Source organism: Hipposideros armiger, unplaced genomic scaffold (assembly GCF_001890085.2).
Source record: "Hipposideros armiger isolate ML-2016 unplaced genomic scaffold, ASM189008v1 scaffold_232, whole genome shotgun sequence".
Lineage (NCBI taxonomy): Eukaryota > Metazoa > Chordata > Mammalia > Chiroptera > Hipposideridae > Hipposideros > Hipposideros armiger.
In genome coordinates, this window is record NW_017731582.1 from 1,461,333 (window position 1) to 1,481,979 (window position 20,647).

Here is a 20,647-nt window from a genome sequence, read left to right on the forward strand (position 1 = left end):
GTTTGCCTCCCATCTCCGCTGAGCCCCACTTTCCTTCTCCCTGAAACCTGGTGCTGCTGCCGTTGATGCGTGTGGAAGGGAGGACAGACAGATAGGTGGCTGGACAGACACGCAGACAGGAGACAGAGAGGTTCATGGGTGGGAAGATGGAGGGAACGCTTCTCTTCTGGGTGGTGGGTTTGGGTTTTGTTTTTTTCCATGCAGGCAGCTCTAGAAATCTAAGGATGGAGACTGAGCCAGAAGCGGGAAGCCAGGGCCCCAGGCAGCCCCACCCACCAATCCCCCCACAGCCTGGGCTCTGTGCCCACCACCCGTGACTCACCCCACCCTCCCTCAGGCCCAGGGACCTCAGCCCCCTGCCCACCTCACTCTGTTGCCCATAGCAACAGCCCCAGGCTCCATCTTCCACAGGCTGGCAGAGCCAAGGCCTCCTGTCTCCACACCGTTCCAGAGCTAGGGCCGCCCCGCCTTTTCTTCAAAAAATATTCAGAAAAGAAGCTCCCAAGAGCCCCTTATGGAGCAGAAGGGATGAGGGAAGCAATCATTTCTGTTGTCCAATAAAGTCGGCACTCACCTCGTGGGGCTCTTCAAGCCACACCAGAAATGTGAGTAACGGGACTGAGGAACTGCATGTGTCACTGTATTTAACTTTAATTTATTTTAAAAATTAAATAGCCACATGTGGCCAATGGTGACCACATCGGACAGCACAGCTCTGGGGCCTATTCTTGCGTCGGGGTCTTCCTGGTGCCTGGCCTCGGTCATTCCTGCTGAGAGCAGTGCTGCTCCTAGTTCCAGAACAATCCGTAACTAATGAGAGCTGCTCGCTCTTCCCCTGTCATATCTCAAAAAGAAAAGCCCCTCAATCCAAGCACTGACATTATTCTCACCCTTTATTCCAGCATCTCCCAGAGCTCCAATATGTACAGACTTTATACACAGATAATATACACCATATATACGTATTTATATATATATATGCACACGCCCTCCCACACGCTCTCATACACGCACACGCACATGCTCTTCCAGGAGGGGTGCGTGGCCGCCTCTGAGCCCCACTCAGCCCGGACAAGAGGAGCTGGGCTTGTCAGGCAGTTATAATGTTTTGTGGGGGTTTTTTTGTTTTTAAAAAGGCCATTTCCTCCAGAGGTGTCCTCCCTCACCCCACACCCAAATCCCTCCCTGAAACACTCTGAATTTTTTTTTAAAAAAGGAGGAGGTTTTCCTCTGCTCTGCCAAGGTAGTTCCTGGCAACCCAGGCCCGTCCGCATGGCCCCGTGCAGGTCCCTGGAAGGCAAACCCACCCAGCATTCCCTGGGGGACCCTGACGGCCAGAAGGACCCAGAGCAGGCCGAGAACCCGGCATGGCTGCAGCTGTGCACCCTGGGTGGGGGCTATAGAGTCAACGGCACCTGCCAGATGAGGAGGGTGCTGTCCGTCTCCCCACATGGGGCCGGCCTCCCACTGCCACCCGAGGCACTGCCGAAGTTACGGTAGCCCTGCCCGCCAGAGATGATGGCCATGGAGCAGATCTCCTTGCGGTGGGCGTCACGGGCGCAGGGCCGGCTGCGCACCCAGACATCAGGGTCATCAGCCATCTCATAGATGGAGCCGTCCTCCTCGCTGTGCTCCAGGGCTGAGCCGTCAGCAGGCACCGGCTCCCGCATGGAGAGCAGTGGGCCTGGGAGGTGGGCCGTGGAGCGCAGGCGGTACTGTAAAAGGATGCCCTTCTTGCGGGTCAGCTCTCGGCCCACGTGGCTCGAGGGTGCAGGCGCTGGCTCATGAGCCTGCCCGTCCGGCTTGTCCTCCTCGGCCCTTGGGCCCTCGGCCTCTTCCTGGTCACTCCGCAGGATGTCGAGGGCCAAGATGCTGGTAGCCACAGCCAGGAAGGCGACAGGCCCACAGTGCCCGTTGAGGGAAACCATGCCTTTCCCTGTAGAAACAAGGCAGAGGGAAGGGGCCCCAAGGCCCAGAGCTTTAAGCAAGGCACCCACACATGTCTCTGGGAGAACATTCTGGTTGTGCTTGTTTGTTTGTAACTGTAATCTAGGTCGGAACCTTCCCAGAAGGCCACGGGTCTGGGGGAGGGCTCTCCCACACTCCTGGGCTACTTTCTTTGGAGAGGTGGAGCAGGAGAACAGGAGTGACCTTATAAACCAATTGGGGGACCCTTGGTGTGAAAGCACCTGCAGCTCCCTACCTGGGTCGCCTTCACATCTCAGTGCCTTTGCCCAAGAAATTGCTCTCGCCTTTCCCATCCACCTGACTCTACAACTCATCCTGGAAGCCCAGTTCAAGCTCCTCCACAGTGCATCCTTTTTAACTCACCCACGGAGAGCTGATCACCCCTGTCTCTGCGCCCCCATTCCCCAGATACCTGCCATCTCAGCATCTGCCACCCTGGACTGCAGCTGCCCCCACTAGACTGTCAGCTCTTTGGGGGCAGAGTCTCTGCCTGAGACGTCCCTGCAACCCCAGGACCGAGCCTGGGATGAACAACATGACCTACGTGATGATGAAAACAGGAAATCTCAGAGTTTAGGAAGAGTCTTCCTTAGCAGAGAGCTCAAGGTCTGATGGGGGCTGGGCTGCCCCCAGGGTTCCTCCCTCCTACTCCACTCACCCCTGCTCTCCAGCAGCAGCTGGAGGAGGCCACTTTGTCACCACTCTCCGGGCAGAGGCAGAGAGGCCCAGGGCTGTGGGGTACTCCCTGACCCCACCCTTATTCTCCTGGGCCCCAGTGCCACAGGTCAAGGAAGACCTTCCTCTAATCCATGCACACACATTTGCATGTGGACCCCATCCCCAGGATCCCTCAGTTATTTCTGTCTCTGGAACATGGACATTTTGAAGCTACAGTGGGGAAGGGGCAGAAGGCGCCCAGCAGAGCCTCTGCCATTAGTCAGGTGTCTCAGTCAGTCCTCAAGCAATCTGGCCAATATGCACTGCTGTGCCCGTTTGCCAGACTGGGGAATTGAGACTCAGAAAGGAGGTGGGAGACTGTGGGGCTGGGATGATTTAATTGCATTGTGCCATCATCTGCCTGCGATGACAGAGAACATTTGGATAATAAGCAGCCCCCCTCCCATATCAGAACAGAGCATAACATCTGGGCACAAGATTCACCAACCCCCCCCCCTCCGGGCATCTGCAGCCGACTCCCAGGCCCTACCAAGACTGGCTCCCAGAACCTCACCTGTGATCTTGGGGATGCCTTCCAGCCGAGGCACAGGCAGCAGGACGATGACACCCTGGTTGGTACCCACCCAGAGCAGACCCTGGCAGATCAGGAGGCTGGTGACGCACAGGTGCTTCTGGCCTGCAGAGAGAGGGGTCAGCATGAGCAGCACACCCTCCTTGGGGGACGGCAGTGGGTCCTGGGGGCCACCCCAAGGTGAGGAAATGGCACAGTCCAGGCTCCTCCCGTGAGACAAGCAAGAAGCTGGATAGGGTGTGGTTAAGACCCGGGGCTTGGGAGGCTGAGCTGGCTGGGGTCTGTCCCCTGGGTCCCCAAGCTGAGTGCTCCCCACACCCAGCCTCAGTTTCCTCCCGTGTGTGTGACATGCGAGTGCCTCAAGGATGCAGTGAGGTAAGGCCATAGAGCCCAGTGCTGGCCTGTGTGAGCTTCCCACACGCAGTGGCTGGGTTATCTAGTACAAAGGGCAGGCCCAGGGAGGCCCATGCCAGAGCCACAACCAGCCAGCTGTGGAGTGAAGCCAGGGAGGCCTGGGAAGGTGTGGGTTGGAGGGTGAAAGGGATACTGGTGCGCTGGGACGCATGGGGAGGGGCCAGAGTGAACACGAGACACAGGGAAGTTGGCAGTCTGTCACAGCCCCTCGGTCTCCGGCCCAGACTTGACATTTTGCCCAGGTGAGCCCTTCCTCCAGCGAGGGCACCGGGCCTGGCAGTGAAATGGACAACCCAGTGCCAGAAACTAGCATGTTTTTGATGTCAGGCCAGAGCAGTCCTTCTAGGCTCTCCCTTGGGCACTCACTTCATTTTAGCAAAAAAGCAATAGCAGGAAGGAAGCACCGTGTGGGCTGCACAGCACCGTGGCTGAGGACAGGGCTCTGGGGCCAGGCATGGGGTTCAAACCCCAGCTCTGCCACTTCCTGGCTACGTGACTCAGGGCCAGTCCCTAACCCTCTCTGTGCCATGGTTTCCTCACTCGCAAGAGGGGACAATGATGACATTTCATAGCCTTGTCCTGAGGATGAAATGAGTCAATGAATGTAAATCACTTAAGCCAGTGCCTGGCACAGGACGCGCACAGATAGGTGCTGTCGGCTATTATCATCGTTGTTCCATTGCTAACAATTCCAATCAGTGGGAATGGGTGTGAGGGAGAGGCGGGGAGCAGACTTCTGCCTTTCCAGAGGGCTGTCTCGCTTCTTGCCTGACTCCTTCTACCCTACTGAGAGGGGCTTATTCTCCCCTCAAAGGAAATTCAAATTCATGCTGCATATTACGGCAATAACAATGCCAGGTAACATGTGAAATGATGCTGAGAGAAGGGTTCTCCACCTGAGCATGCATCAGCACCACCTGGGAGCTCACAACCGGAGGTGAGGCCCCAAACCATGTTTCAAGCAAGTCCCAAGGTGGCACTGATGCTGCTAGTTCAGGGACCACACTCTGAGAATTACCATTTTGGAGTGTCCTAAAGCACGCAACATACGTGCTCTCGTCTGATGTCAGCCTTGCAACAGCTGAGAGGCATGCAAGACAAGGATGTTACGCCCATTTCCCAGATGAGGATATTAAGGTCCAAAGAGTCTGCCCAGCTGAGGGGTGCAGTGGGGGAGCCGAGCTCAGGTCTGCTGCTTATCACAGCCTGGTGCTTCTATTGCCTCCCCACTCATGCACAAATTGCTTTGGGTCCATACGTGTAGCTGTATGGGCTTCCTCTGCAGAACAAACAGTCTCAGAGGAGAATGGTGGGGCTCCAGTAACCCCAGAAGCAGGGTTTCCATCTTGAACCTCACACAGCCTTGTCCAATGCAATGTGCTGTACCATCACTGATCCATTCACTCGGCAGCCCCCAGGATATCCCCAAGCGCCTACTGTGTGCGGCACTCTGCACTTGGTGCTGGAAGCCCAGTGGGACCCCCCCACACACAAAGTTCTGCCCTTGAGGAGCAAACACTCTAGAACTTTCTGGCATAATGTTAATGTTCTCTACGACACTGTCCAATCAAGTAGCCATTAACCACACATGGCTACTGAGCAGTTAAAATGTGGCCAGTGGGACAGAGAGACTAAATTTTTCATTTCATTTCATTTTAATAGTGGCTACCATATTTGTGCAGCCCTGGAGAGGAGAAAGAGGAAGTGAAAACATAAATAGGAACATAAATGCTAGGCAGAGGATTCCAATGGGGACGGCGCAGAGAGTGGGTGCGAGGAGTACGGGGTTTTCGTGCCTCACTCTGCCTCCAGGAAGGATGGGGAGGCAGGTGTGAGGATGTGAGATCGGATGACAAGGAGGACGCAGCCACACCAAGACCTGAGCAAAAGTCCAGGAGGCAGCATGTGCAAAGGCCCTACGACAAGAATGAGCTTAGCAGGTCAGCGGAACAGACTGAAGCCAGTACAACTCAAGGATGGGGAAAACTCGAAATGACCAGAGAGGTGGTCGGAAGGGTAGATGAGTCAGGGTAAGGACTGTGACTGTGCATTCTGAGCACGATAAGAAGCTACCAGATGGTCTAAGCAGGTGAGTGACAGGCCTGATTTTAGAGGAGTGTTTTAGCTGCAGTGTGATGCATGATAGGGGTGGGGGTGGGGCAAGGAGCTCCGTGAAGCGGAGATGGTGGCGGCAGAGACACAGTGGTGGCAGGGAGATAATGAGACGCCGACAGGTTCAAGATCTGTTTTGAAGCAGAGCGACAGACCTGTTGACAGACTACTGTAGGAGGAGAGAGGAGAGGAATCAAGGACAACTCCAAGGGTTTTTGTCTCGAGCAGCTGGGTACGTGGCTGTGCCGTCAGTGGGCGGGGAGCGGGCTTGGGGTGGAAGTCCAAGTTCTCTATCGGATGCGATTAAGATGCACGTTAGACATCCAAGTGGAGCTGTCAGCAGGCAGCAGGATATATGAGCCTGGCAATGTGATGCAAACTCAGAAAGTCATATTCGTAGTGTTGATTCAATGTGGAAATGCAAACTACGCTGAAGAAACAGCCAGTTCGTCACTTGGCAATGGGGGCTATTTCACAAACAATCTCTGGGTGTCCATGGAGCTGGGACTCGGCCCCACACCTGTGTCAATCCAGAAAATGCAGGCTCCAAACTACTAGGAAAGTCTCCCAGCCCTCAGGACATCGGAGTGCGAGAGGCGCAGGCTGCGAGCTCCCTTTCCTCACCAGCTGTCTTCCCTTCCTCGCCCTGGCTAAGGTCTGGAACTAACCTATTTTTCTCTTTGCTTATTTACTGTTTGCCGCCCCACATGTAAGCTTCACAAGAGCAGCAGTATGCCTGTGTGCTCGAAGTCCATCCCCCCCACTCCTCGCTCACGGTAGACACTCAGAAAATACCTGTGAATAAATGAGCGAATGAGTGAATGAATGAATGAATGAATGCATGCATGAATGAAACAAAGAAAGCAGAGATGTGAAAAAGGACAGGGACCCTGATGTCACTTCCTAGCTGTATGAATTGACAAGTCACTTTCGTCCAATGATCAGTGTGTATTACAAACCTACCTTGTTCAATTTAATGATTATTAGCAATATTACATATGCATCTATACAGTGCATAGATATAATATATATACACAGTTGAGCACAGCTCTTAGCCCACAGTACACAATCAATAAATGGAGGCTATTAAGATAACTGTTGTCATTATTAAAAGGACCTGGACTCTAATGTCTTAAGATCAGCTCCACCAGAGCCATAAAGCCGCAAAAATAATAGAGCCAAGAGAGGGAACGGTGGCAAATCTTTCATCTCGAGTGCCTCACCTCCTTTTCCAGGGCCCCCGGGGCCTAGAGACCAGCAAGAGGCGATTTCCTAAGGCCCCTGCATCCTTGAGCTCCCCCTGGACAGCTGAAACCCAACAAATGGAAGAAAGGCAGTAAGAAGCCAAAGAGAGGCCGGAATTGAGCAATGACTTCACCGTCTGGCTCATTCTAGGGCCCTTCCTCCTCCTCCCCCCTCTGCCTCGAGCAAAGAGCCAGGCGCTTCACAAACAGTCCGAAAGAAAGAAAAAAAAATTCTAATGGTGGATAAATATTTTATCACAGAGACTTAATGCAGCAGTATTCAATTCACCCAAGCCATCTATCTGGAGATATACAACTTTAAAAAGCTCAGGCTCTCGGAGAACATTTTATTAATGACCTGTCTAGTTAAGAGGGGCGGGAGCTCAGGTTCAAAAATGCATTAATACCAGGCGGGTGCATGAGTGGAAGGCAGGGGTCGGGGGTGGGGGAGGAAGCCTGATAAATTTTTAACATTCCCTTAAAAAAATCCACGCTAAAGGAGGAACAAATTTATTACTAATTATGCAATTATTTCATTTGGTTGTACGGAGGAAGAAAAAAATACTTAAAAGCCTTTTAAAAATATGTCTAATAAAGAATTTAAGAGTGTTGCTCTGTTGTTCTCCCGCCGGGGCACAGGTGGGGTGGAATGAAGCTCCCTCCGCCTGGGGCTCCGGCCCGGCTCCCCTCGGGTTTGGGGGTCCTGGCCTGGCAGGCCCTAGCTCCTCAGTGTTGCTGGTTAGGAGTGGCCAGGCCTGGCAGAGGAGGCCCAGAGCAGTAACTCCTGGGGACCTTTGGGAAGCCCTATACCAGGAACCTCAGCCTCCGCCCCAGACGCACCCAGGACCCAGCCCCAGAGAGGTCCGGCAAGCAGTGAGGCGGCGTCTGTCTGCTCTGCTGTAGCTGATGCCGTGGGAAGGCCACCGACTCAGAAGGTAGGGGTTAGCCAGGAAGGAGCCCCTCAGGAGATGCACGGCTGGCCGACAGGGGCCAGTGCAGCAAGAGACAGGGATGGCCAAGAAGACAAGATGGAGACGATGACCGTGAACGGCAGCGTCGGGGACTGACATTTGCTCGCGCCAGCACTGCACTGTCTCCGGTCAAGGCCCACACCTCCCTGAAAGGCGGAGACCGAGGATCAGAGAGGTTCCCCACTTGCTCCCGGCCACAGGGCTCGAGGCGCCAGAGGCAGGACCCCAGCAGGGCCTGGCCAACACCAGGCTCTGGTCACGGCATGGCCAAGATCTGACTCAAATCTCAGCCCCTCATTGTACAGATGGGGAAACGGAGACCCAGGTCAGGGGGCGACGCACACTCATCTGTGAGACAGATTCTAGTCCTGGCTGGGCCTCATCAGCCATGTAACCCCGGCCCAGTCATATAACCTCCTGGGCCTCAGTGTGCCTGGCTCTGAAATAATCACAGCAACGATGAACGCCCATCCTTCTTTAAAGGGTTAGCGCAAAGAACAAGTCAGTCAACGACAGTGAAAACGCATTTTAAACATTCACAGTGAGTCAGAGTTGTGCTGGTGGGAGCTGCTGCTTTTCTACCTGCAGCCGGGTCTGTCCACACATCTGGCCTCTGACCGTTCAATAACCTTGATTCTTTCTCTCATGCTCCTCCACCCCCACAGATGAGATGAGAAGATCAGAAAGGCCCATGGATTATCTGGGGGTTTTTGTTGTTGTTCCACTAACTTGAAATAACTTAGCCATCAGCATGAATGTGGAAATATTTTTGTGATACAGAGACATGTTTATCGTAGTTAAAATGGATTTACTTTGTATAATGGCTACATCCTATGAAATACAATGAAACTGAAGCTGCAGAAAGAAAGAAAGAAAGAAAAAAAAATAAAGACCCATATCACAGGGCCCACAGCCCCTACCACACCCCAGGCAGCATGTTGGAAGGCTTTCTTCTCCTGGTGCACCTGCCACATCCCAGGCCTGGGCACAGTGTCTGCCCATGCTTGATAGCATCTACCTGGAGCCAAAATCCACTTCCTGTCATACAGGGACCAGAGGCTCCAGGAGGCACAGAGATCTGCCCGAGACCCCGTGGTGGTCGAGCCAGGACTCCGGCCACCTCTGAAGCCATCTCTTCCCCCGTTACAAACAGTGGGACTCTGAAGCGAGTCTGACCTGATGTGACTCCCAGTCCTGCCTCTGGCCAGCTGCATGACCACAGACAAGCCATTTCATCTGCCGAACAAACCTCAGTTTCTACATCTGTACAATGGGGACAATCCCCACCTTGCAGGGTCATGATGAAATAGGATCCTGCAGGGAAAGCGCGTGGGACCTAGCTCACTGCAGGGCTCGTGGCAGTGGCAGTTATTAAATACTATCACCATTGCTGTTGGTCTTGTTGTTAGTAACCACCACGCCCTATGGCCTCACGTCCAGACTCAAGGACAGATATGACTGCTCCCAAGGAAGCAGGAGCCAGGGTGATTTCTGGGCACCCTACCTGGCGTTAGGGACCAGGTCTCTGGGGTAAGACAAAGGCACCCATGATCCCCAAGGTGCTGGCTAGCATGCCTTCCCTTGGCCCAGCCTTGTAAGGGAGGGTCAGCCCCCTGCCTCAGCACACAGCCATTTCCAGCCTCCGCCACAGCCCACCTGCTTGAGTCCTTGTAACAATTAGCTCCAGCTCCCCCCACCTCCCCCCCACCTGCCATGCCTGCTCCATGTCCCTGGCCCCAGGACCCTTCAGCTCTCCCAGCTGCTGAACCCAGCCCAACCTGCAATGCTTGGACAAGACAGTCTCTTCGCCCTCCCAGGTCAGCCGCTGGTCAGTCTATCTGTCTGCTGGTAGCTGGGCCAAGCAGGGAAGCAAGGCAAGCTGATGCCTGCGGGCCCTGTGGGCTGCTCTAGAGCCATCTGGGGAGAGGAATGGGTCCTGAGCAGGTGACTGCCCGGGCTCCCCCCCAGCACAGCCCTCAGGGGTCTGGGTGGCATCGTGGGCTCAGATGGTAAGCGACATGCCTGGGGCCAATGCCACCGGGGCCTCTTGACAGATGCGGGGCAGGGCAGGGTGCTAGGTGACCTCCGACCTTAGTCTCTCCACCAGGTCTCACAAACAGCTGTGCAGGAGCAAGTGCAGGCCCCAAGGGGGTGCCATCCAAGCCCTGAATCTCCCCTGCCTCCAATCCCCAAACAACGAACTAAGAGGGACAGTTGCCTTTCTTAGAAAAACCTCTAAGGAAAGAGCCCCTTGGTTGGCCTTCTGTCCTTCCCTTCACTTCATCCTGAAGGTGATCTGAGGCAGAATTGGGTTTAGAGCAACCTGAGGTGTGGTAGGTATAGACAGGCCTGGGTTCCCGCCCAGGGTGGCTTTTTAGCAGCCGCCTGACTTGGGACAGTCCACTGAGCTCAGAGCCTCACTTCCTGCGAGCCCCAGATGCTGTGCTGCGGGGGCGGGAGGGAGGGCACACAATGACAGCAAGAAAGGCTTTAAAATGACAGGCCAGGGTTCGAATCCTGACCCCGCCGCTTCCCCTCCCGGAGGCCCAACCCAAGGCTGCCTTGAAGGTTAACGAGGTGGGCTGGCCAGGATGCACCTCTGCCTGGCCAAGGTGGAAGGCACTCCGCACGTGTCAGCTCCCTCCCTCCTCAGGCCCAGGACAGTCGGGCCCGAGGCCCCCACAACGGCCTCACCTGGCAGGAGGAAGGTGGTCCTGGTGGCAATGTTGATCTCCTGCAGATGTTCCAGTGTCTCCGTGTGGAAGAGGCGAATGGAGGAGCCGGAGGAGAAGGCCATCCAGACGCCGCTGCCCGCCTTCACCATGTGCGTCACGCTCACGGCCTCATCCTGGTGCGCCTCGAAGCTTTGCTGCGGCAGAGACAGGGGGTGTCGGTGCTGGGCCGGATCTGCCAGCCGAGCCTCTGGGGACCACGCTAATCCAGCCCGCTGCCTGAACCAGAGTCAGGGCTGGAAGGAAACCTCGGGAGCCCAGCAGTGGCATGTTGATAATTGTTTGACAGCTGGCAGGGGCAGCCCGGCGCGCCGTGTCTGCCGCTTCCTGCGATGTAAATACTTCGAACGGAGCCAATCACAAGCTACCCACACGACAGCACTGAACAAGAACAGGGAAAGATTCATGCACACTCGGCTCTCAGGGGTTGACAGGACCCGGCTCTCGCACGCCACTGTGACACGAGGGGAAGACAGAACCAAAAGTCAATGGACAGAAGAAGCGGCTTACTTTTAAAGTTACGAAGGCAACAAACAGAACTATTGGGAGGGGAGGCGGGTGGTGTGAACCAAATCTTCATCTTCCACAGTGGGAGCCACACGCAATGTCCAAAAATTAATAAATCAAGAACCAGCAGAGCGGACAAGTTAGCGTCGTGAGGGAAGTGCCGGGTGGATTAAAAACAGAACAGGAGAAGGTATTTTCTCCCATGAGGCAGGGCTGGGGATGGAGAGTGGTAAGGACCTTTCAGGATAAATCATTCCATGCTATTTGATTTTTTTAGAGGTGTCTGTATAATTTCGATCTTTAAAAAATAAAACAAGCTCTTTTATAAAGAGGGGAAACACACGGTCAGGCTTCCCATCCACTGAAGGAAAAAGTCCAAGTTCATTCACTTGGCATTCTGAGACCAGCTCTGCCCCAATTCATGCCTTTCCTGGTAAGCTCCTTACACTCCAGGCCAGTCAAAGCCTGGGCCTAAAGGATGCTCACGACGCACCATGCTGCCACTCCTACCCTTGCGATGATCTGTCTGCAATGTGCATCACCCACTGTTCTCCTGGGAACAGCTTTTCAGCATCTGAAGACTTCCGGTCAGGGCGATGTCGCTTTTCCATGAGGCACCCCCATCCACCCTTGCGCCAGCCACTTCCATCTGCTTGCTATGCTCTGTCCCACCTGGTGACACCTACACCACTCTGTGGCTGTGCTCAGCTGCCTCCGGCCCTGGACTATGAGCTCCAAGGACAGACGTTGAACCTCAGACCCTTCAGTACCCCCCTGCTCAGCACAGGGACCAGCGCACAGTAAAATCTGGCCAGAGAGAAAATGGATGGACAGTTACATTCCACCTATGACATTTGGTTGTAAATCAAATGTAGACAAGTCCAGCACAGCAGACTACTACAGGAACAACCTAAATGCCCAACCATTGGGGACAGTCAGGTAACTGTGACGTATCTACTTGGTGGATTGTCCTACAGCCATTCAAAACTGTGTTTACAGAAACTGGGCGATGAACATAAAAAAAAAAAAAAACCACAATGTGAATATTATAGTAGTGAATGCAAAAAGGGGGAAACAAAACAGAAAGGCCACATCCAAAATGGGGGGCGGAGGGGGGACCGGGGAGGAGAATCCTGCACAGGGGATTATTCTGGGGGCTGTACCTGGACAGTTTCCTCCTTCAGTTTTCTGTTGTTTCCATTTTTTTCTGTAAAGAGCTTAGAAGCCCCAAACGGCAGGAAGACGTTGGTCAGAGCATGCATTTGTAATCAGACCTGCTACTAAATCTCATTTCCTCGATAACCTCACAGGCCTGGGCCTCAGGTTTTCCTGTTTGTAAGTGGAAGCTGTCAGGAGGATTATAGGGACCTGAGTGAGGGAGAGCTCGGCACAGGTGCAGTTCCCAATAAGGAATCATTCATTCACTAGATGTTCTTGAGCTCCTACTATGTGCCTGGCATGGGTCTAGGTGCTGGGAAAATAATGAAGAATGAGATAGCCAAGGAGTCTGCCCTTGTGGAGTGTACGTCCTCGGTGCAAAGATAATTGACATAAACAGATAAAGATTACTCCAAAATAATAATAAGCACTGCACAGAAAAAAATTTGGGGAGCCATTAGGATTGGGTAGCCAGTGAAGTTCTCTCTAGGAGGAAGCAGTTAGTTAGAGATGTAAAGAGATGTAAATGTAAAGGAATCAGCCCTGGGATGATGGAGTGGTAGAGGGGGAGAGCATTCTAGGCAGAGAGCACAGCAGGCGCAAAGACCCTGGGGCAGGAATGTGCTTGCCATGTTTGAGAAACAGGAAGGTGGTTCGTGTCGGGGAGCACGGTAGTAAGACAGAGGTGGGAGAAGTGGGCAGGGGCCAGATCACACCAGGCCGCCTTGAAGTCCCTGGTGAAGAGTTTGATTGTACGTAAGTTCTGGAGAGGGCTGAGCTGGTAAGTGGTATGATCAGGTTTACTTTTCAAAGACATTCAGTTTAACAGTGGTATGGCCGGAAGCTGGAATTCTGGGCCTCACATGGGCTTACTGAGAGAGAAGTAGCAGTAGGAGGATTCTGTTTCTTTTGCGGCAGAGTCACTCCAGCCCAGGCCTCAGGCCCATCTCTATCCTGGCTCAAATCACCAAGAGGTTTCCCACCAAGATAAAGAAGCCGGGGAGGGGGGTCCTCTATGGGGAGCCAAGCCAATGAACTCAAAGCTCACTCCCAGGAGGGCAAGACTGTGAGATGGCCAACGAAATTGCTTTTTCGGAGTCAATCCCCGATGGCGGAGCTCTGCGGCTCAGGGCAGGGTGGCTGGAGGACTCGGGGAACAGGAAAGCTGAGGGTCCCCAGAGGAGGGGTGGGGAGAGGCAGCGCGATATACTGCTCTCAGGAGGCAGGGTTCTACCACTCGCCCCTTAATGGAGGGACCCCAAGAGCAGCAGCTGTAGCTCTCTATCAGAAAGGAAGTTCACCAAGGATGGGGGCACATGGTCTCCATCAAAGTGGGGGCTCCCAGGGCAAGGAGGGGCATGCTCAGAAGGCAGGGAGCTATTTTCCCCTCAGACTGGGGCTCAGGCGAGGGGCTTCTGGGGGAGGGGGTTCTCTGTTCCTCTCTCTTCAGCACTCTGCCCTCACCCCAGTGAAGACCCAGGTGCTGGAGGCTAAGCCAGGCAGCCTCTGGGATTTGGGGAGAGGCCAAGCCCCCTCACAAAGCTGGGCCCAGTCCATGCAGTGTCGGGGGAGGGGTGGAATTTTTGCTTCTCTGGCCTTTCACTCCAAATCTGCTGCCCATAACCCTGGCAGTGCTGGCTTCCAGCTTTCTTTTCTTGAAAGGCAAATCCTTCAAGGAAACTTGAGGAGGGGCTGAGGGGGGAGGTTGCTATCTTCCTGAACCAGCCTGCACTGGAGACAACTTTCCTGAGGCCCAGGTGCAGGCAAAACACCAGGTTCACACAGAATGCCTCCCGAGGGGCCTTGCCAGGGAAGGCCCAACGAGGAGCCACCCACCCCAATCGCAGATGAGACACTGAGGCACAACCCGACTTCCCACAGTGCCCGTCCTCAGCGAGCAGATGGATGAACGGATGGGGCAAGAGGATGGAAGGGGGCACCCAACACGCGCCCCCTTTGTCTGCAGACTTTTCCAAAAGCAGCTCGCATATACTCGTCCACGAATGCGCAAACACACGCACCCACAGGAAGGTGGACGCGAGCGCACACGCGTGCAGTGAGACTCCTGCCCGGCTCCTGCAGAAAAGCGAGAAGTGTTTCCTGCCCCCGAAAAAGCCAGACCTCGCTGAAACTGAGAGGCCTGGGGCCACGGAGAGCCGCCCCTGAATGTGCAGCCAGTCATCCCTGCGTGCTGCTGTCAGAATCTAATGAAAAGAGAAGTCAGCAGTGGAAATCCAGGCTCATCTATCCAGAGGCATAACAAGCCTGCCTCCAGGCCCAAGGGGCTTTGCACAAGGCCTGTGTGAGCCCACCACGCCCAGCGGCAAGGGGGGTGGGGGGAAAGAGCAGGGGTACGTGTAAGCAACAGCACAGCAGCCCCAGCCCCTCACGCCTCAGTTCTCTCTGGGCTCCCCAGGGCCCCCCCGCATGCCAGGAGCCTGCTCATGGAGCCAGGTCTCGGCAGTACTGGCTGAGCCTCCCGGGCACACAGGGCAGGGGCAGGTAACACACTGACATCATGGCTGCCTGAGGGGGGCTGAGGGAGCTGAGCATAGCCCCCCTGGGTGGGGGCAGCCTTCAGCAAGGCCCAGCCCTCGCTGTCCACTGGGCTCAGTGCTGACAAACCATGCTGTTAATTTTGTTTTCCAAAGCCGGTGTTGACTCGCCCAGAGAGGAGCTCAGAATTAACTGCCGGAAAGGCTGTCAGCTCATCAAGCGCTCCTTTCCTCTCAGCCAGGGCCGTGTGAAACGCGGCCCACCTGGCACCCCAACCCGGGCTGTGGTTTCCCATTTCCCACCCCGGCCCTCTCCTCTGATCCCTGGCCAGTCTTGGAGGCCCCGGAGAGGGAGGGGCCACCTTACCCCTAAGAGGCCTGTATCCCACTTGTCCCTGAGAAAGGCCCACCTGCCCCCAGCTCAGTCTCGCCCCTCCTCTGGGCTCTGGAAGGCCCAGCACTTCTGGCCCACACAGCCCGTATGGGCCAGGCACAACTATTTACTATTGGGTTTTCGGAAAAGTCATGACTCATTTTTGCAACGAAAAACATAGAAAAAAATACATCATGACTTTTCCGACAGCCCAATAGCTGCTTACCCTGTACTGAGACCTGTTGTTAGAATAATACTATGGACCAGAGGGCTGCAAACAATGGCCCTCGGGCTACACCGGCTTGCTGCCTGTTTCGGTGAGTCAAGTTTTACTGGAACATGGTCACGCCCACACAGAAAAGAACCCATTCCGGTAGCTTGGGAACTCAGCACTCTGGCTATACACCCTTGGTCCTTGTTTAAGGACAAAAAGATCTGCAAAGAAATCCTGAACTCTCCTTAGTAGGCTGGGGGGTGGGCTGTGGGAGGGGCACAGCAATTCTGAAAAAATTCAAAGTACACTGGGGTTATTGGGGGCCACGGTTTTCACGGCAAGAAAGGAGTCAAGTGTGGAGTGAGGGAAGGGCAGGATGGGGGCTCTATGATCTTGGGTTTGAATAGAGGTATCAATACAAAGCTCGGATTTTTTTTCTTGGCTCTTTCCACTGAAATGGTCTGGAAGCAATGACACCCCAGCAGCAGTGAGCACCCCAGATCTTAATTTATACATACCATTCCCCACCAAAGGGAACCAGCTAGGGCACCCTGGAGAAAGGGCTGATCAGGGCAGGGGAGTAGCAGCTGAGCCTAGAACTTCTCCCGATGCAGGAAAGCGAGGAAGTGCTCAGAGAGTGCTGGGGCCTGGCCAAAGGACCAAGCGCACCAAGGGGCTTCTACTGGCCAAATGCGAGACAATTTGAGCATCAAAAATAATAGTGAGAGTCCTACACTCTAGCACAGTGGACTTGAAAAAGAATGTAGGGATTTGTAGTGGTAGTGAAGGGGGGGAGTCTAGTGAGAGGAAGAGAACTCTTTAAATAACGAAAGTTTGGGGTGCAAGTTGGCTGAGGAACAGGATAGTCATGCATTCTCCAAAAATCTCCTGTAGGTGACCTAGTAATTACAAAGGGAACCTGTGCCTTTCCGATGGGGAGACCTGGGGGACCTGCCTTAACCCAGTGATCAGGGAGTAGGCCAGCCTGCCTGACCCGCCTCCTCAGGTGATGCAGCGGAAGTCGAGTCTGGCCAAGAATCTGGCCAAACACTCAAATCTCTTCAGGAGGAAACCATCAGGTAATTCCAGATCGTGGGAGCTTTTAGAAGACACTGGCTTGGACTTCTCAAAAAAGTCAATCTCATGGAGACAAAGAAAGATGATAGATAGATAGATAGATAGATAGATAGATAGATAGATAGATAGATAGATAGAAAAAAGAGCAGAGGGATTATTCTAGATCGAAGGAGGCTAAAGAGACATGACAACCAAATGCAATCTGCTGTCCCAGCTGGATCCTGGATGGGGGTGAGGGGAGAAACTATGAAATATATTTTGGGGACAATTGGGAAAATGTGCATATAGACAGAATATTGATGTTAATTAAATTCCTGGGTGCGATAATGCTATTAAAGGCATGTAGGCAAGCCATGCTGAAGTATTTAGGTTTAAAGTAATGACGTCTCCAACTGACTTTTGAATGGTTTAGCCAAAAAAAAAAAGGTGTGCGTGCGTGTGTGTGTGTGTGTGTGTGTGTGTGTGTGTGTAATGTGTATAATGTGGCGGGGGAAGAATTATGACAAAACGTTAACAGTTGGTTTACTAGGTGAAGAATGTATGTGTGTTCACTGTGTTCCTGCAGTTTGAATTTTCTTTTAAAAGTTGGGGGAAAGGCAAAGTTAATTAAAAAAAAATAAGAAAACATGGCAGCTGGAGGGGAGGGCCCAGTTTGGCCTCCCGGCTCCCAGCTCATCTCTGGCCAGGTACCTGGGTCTCCTCTCTCACCTGTCAATGGGGAGCAGGGGAGAACTGCCTTATGGGGTGCTGGGAGGCCCAAGGGACATGCTTCACACCATGAGCGCTCCATGCATGCAGGCTGCACTCAGGAGCTGGCTGGGGAGCTGGAAAGGAAGCAGGTGTCCTGTGCCCGCTCACAGAGCCCGTCCCTTTCAGTTCCCTGCAGCCTCACAGCAGCCCCGCCGCACACCTCTGCACAGAGGGTTTCGGGTGAGTGAGATACTGCCCCAAATAGTGCTGAGGCAGCCCAACCTCCAGTCGTACAATATTTATGTGCCTCCAGGTGACGCTTCTGTGCTTGGTTTCTATAAATTCCCAGGGTGAACAGCTCAGAATTCAAAGTCATTAGAGCTGAAATGACGCCAAGGAGCCAAGAAGGAACACTGGTGCTTTCGGGGACCGGCAGCCGCCAAGGCAATGGCAGACGGCTGGCAGAGCTACTGCTTGCTGGGCACCTCCTATGCGCCAGGCCTTCCCCAGGCTGATGTATTCCATCCTCAGGGACATTTATGAAAGAGGAACGCACCCAGAAAGGGGACGCAATGAGCCCAGGTGACCTGCTGGGGAGGGGCGGCTAGGCACAGGCCTGACCTGTGGACTTCAAAGCTCAGTGCTCGCCCAGCACTCTCGCGCTGAGCACGCTGGCAGGGTGTGGGTGTGAAGGGCCTCTTGCTTCCCACTCATGTCACCATGTCGCGCTGGCCTGGGAGGCGCCATCATGGGCCCAGAGGCCAGCCACAGAACCGTTGCCAGCAGCTCACCAACTCCGCCTCCGCTTAATGCCCCACCACCACCATTCCATCTGCATCTAACAGGCAGAACACCAAAGAAGCTTCCAGAAATCAGCGGTGTGGGGGGCACTCCATCAGCCAGAAGACAGGCTGGTCACCCAGAGGTCACACTCCTGCTGCTGCACTGGACAGGCAGACAGTCCATCTTCTAAAGGCAACCAGCACCACAACTCCCTTCCCTTTCTTTATCTGTCGCATTCTTATCAATGTTTCACAACCGAGGAAACAAATTGAGAGGCTGAATGACGTGCACAAAGTCACCGTCAAATAGCAGGGAGGGGAGCCAGGGCTCCCACTTAGGGTAACCAACGCATCCCAGTTTGCCCAGGAAGGCCCGAGTTGTAGCACTGGAAATCCAACTCCTCACCCTGGGAAAACCAGGGCCGTCGGTCACCCTACGGGGACTCCAAAGCCCACACTGATCTCCGAGCCATGCATAGATACCTCCGTGTGGGCCCCCATCTGATGCCTAAACACTCTGCCTTCAAATCTGACCCAGTCAAGGCCAATGGACCGCGTGCCGGAAGCAGACGGGTCCTTCCTGATGCATTTCTGATGGAGGCACCCCCTCCACCTCTTACCAGCAAGCCGGTTAGCGTCTCTGGGTCTCAGCTTACTCAGTGTAAAGGGCGGGGGTGGGGGCAGGCAGAGTGGTGAGGTCATTTCTGACTAACAAGAGACCGCACCAGTCTAGGCTCTCCTAGCTCAGGGCCACCATGGGAACCTAGAGGGGAAGGAGGAACGGACACTCCTTTCAGCTCCAAGACCAATATCGCCAGTCCCAAACTTTTAACAACCCACTTTGGAACTGACTGTGCAAAATGTGTCTTTGGTGCATTTTTCTAGGAAGATGTCCAACCGTTTTTGACATCTCAAAAGAGTCTGTGAACCACCCCTGGCCCCCTGAAAGTTAAAATTTCCTGCACTGAAGCCTGCTTGTCACAAAGCACATAGGAAGGTAGGCACAGTGGTTGGGGCTGACCCCCTTACCACCCCAACCACAGCCCAGACCAGGGCACAGAATGCACCACTGCCGGGGGCTAACCTGCTGTAGCCGCACCCGACATTTTGCCTTTAAAAACTATACTGAACTACAATAAAATGCTCTGACATGTCTGGCTATTCTGGAGGAAGTAAAAAATAAAAGGTATCTCAAAGCATGGGCTACTGATATTCTCCTCATTAGTATACTATTAATTTCTTTTTGTTTTCTTCAATTGTGCAAACCAGCTTAGCATTTTCTCTCCATGGACACCTGAGGAGGGAGGCCAGGCTGTCAACCACCAGTGGCCACCAAGCAGCTTTGCATGACCCTGCCCTAGCAGCTGCTCCAGCCTGGCCCTGTACAAGCAGGTGCCGAGTTGGAGCCAGGGGTCTGCCTGGTGCCTGTGCCTGGCCCAGCCGCCACAGGGACGCCCGCAAAAGCCGAGCAGTAGAGATGGGGACGTGCTCTCCAGCACCTGCCCACGCCCAGGTTGCAGTCACTGCAGCTCAGATCAACTTGCAGAGTCCCTGCAACCCTCATGAGGAGGTGGGACCCCTGGGCCTTTGGTCAAAAGAGAAAACAAGGATCAGCACAGATGTGACCTGTCCTGGACATAGCAGGCCAAGTTCAATGTGCCTGGCTCACCTTCTGCATGACACTCGCTCCAGCCTGAGATGATCTTGTCATCTGTTTCCTGCTTGGGAGAGGCAGTGAGGCCATGGGCTCAGGGCTAGACTGTCAGGGTTCAAGGCCCAGCTCTACCATTTCTTGCCTCAGTTTTCTCAACTTTAAAATAGGGGTAATAAGACAACCACCGCACAGGACTGCTGTAAAGATGACGTGAGTTCCTACTTGTCAAGAACCTGAAACTGTCTCTGAGACGAGGGAGTTTCAACAGGGTTAACTCACTGGGGGTGGGGTGGTCTCTGCCAAGCCCATAATACCCTCCACCACCATACCCCCAGCAGAAGGGCGGGTCCACTGCTGGAGCCCCGTGCCCAGGGCCAGGACTGAAGTGCCGGCCATTGCCCTCCCCTGGCCCGGGGGCACGGGAAGAGGCAGCCCGGGCAGTTCTGAAGCAGGTGTCATGGGAGTTTTGATTTGGAAAGACCCCCAGCAGCCCAGGCTCAGGGGACGATTCTAGGCGCCCGCTGCGGCTGCGCTGCTTTCTCCCTGCTTCCCAGCTCCTGGTGACACCTGTAGGTTCTGCCTGAGTGTGTGCGGTGCACATCTGGGCACCTCCGCTGGCCCTCTGTCACCGACCCCCACCCCTTCCCATGGCATCTGCTTAGCACCCACTGCACCGGCTGGTAACCAGAGCGCGAGCCACCCACACCGGGACAGCTGGGACTCCCAAGTCCCCTTGGCCACAGCAGTGGAGGTGAGACCAAGGGAGGCAAAGCTGGGCCAAAACAGCTGCCCTGCCCTCCCACCCAGGGTGTAAGTGACAGGTACCAGGAAGGGCCATATCTCAGTTCCACGCACACGTCCTCTCCCAGACGGCTGGGGAGAAGCAGCAGCCATGTAAAAGGTTAGGACCTGGGCCGGCCGAGTGGCGCGATGGTTAAGAACTCGCTTGGGATGCCAGAGGGCCCCGGTTCGGATCCCACATATGAGGGCCAGTGACACTGCCCTCC

At 54.4% G+C, this 20,647-nt stretch overlaps 1 protein-coding gene across 4 annotated transcripts in view; it reads right to left on the reverse strand.

Moving 5' to 3' along the window:
* Positions 1-866: 866 nt before the first annotated feature.
* Positions 867-20,647, reverse strand: part of ARHGEF10L (Rho guanine nucleotide exchange factor 10 like) — a 90,564-nt gene continuing 70,783 nt past the window's right edge. For 3 of the 4 annotated variants that reach the window (XM_019654883.1, XM_019654882.1, XM_019654881.1), the window contains 3 exons: positions 10,653-10,827; positions 3,200-3,322; positions 867-1,936 (listed from right to left, as the gene is read on the reverse strand). In XM_019654883.1, the coding sequence (XP_019510428.1) occupies positions 1,398-1,936; positions 3,200-3,322; positions 10,653-10,827 (837 nt within the window). In that variant the 3' untranslated portion in view covers positions 867-1,397. Of the gene's footprint in view, positions 1,937-3,199; positions 3,323-6,819; positions 7,052-10,652; positions 10,828-20,647 lie in introns of those variants that run through there. The other variant, XM_019654884.1, reaches the window with a different exon arrangement.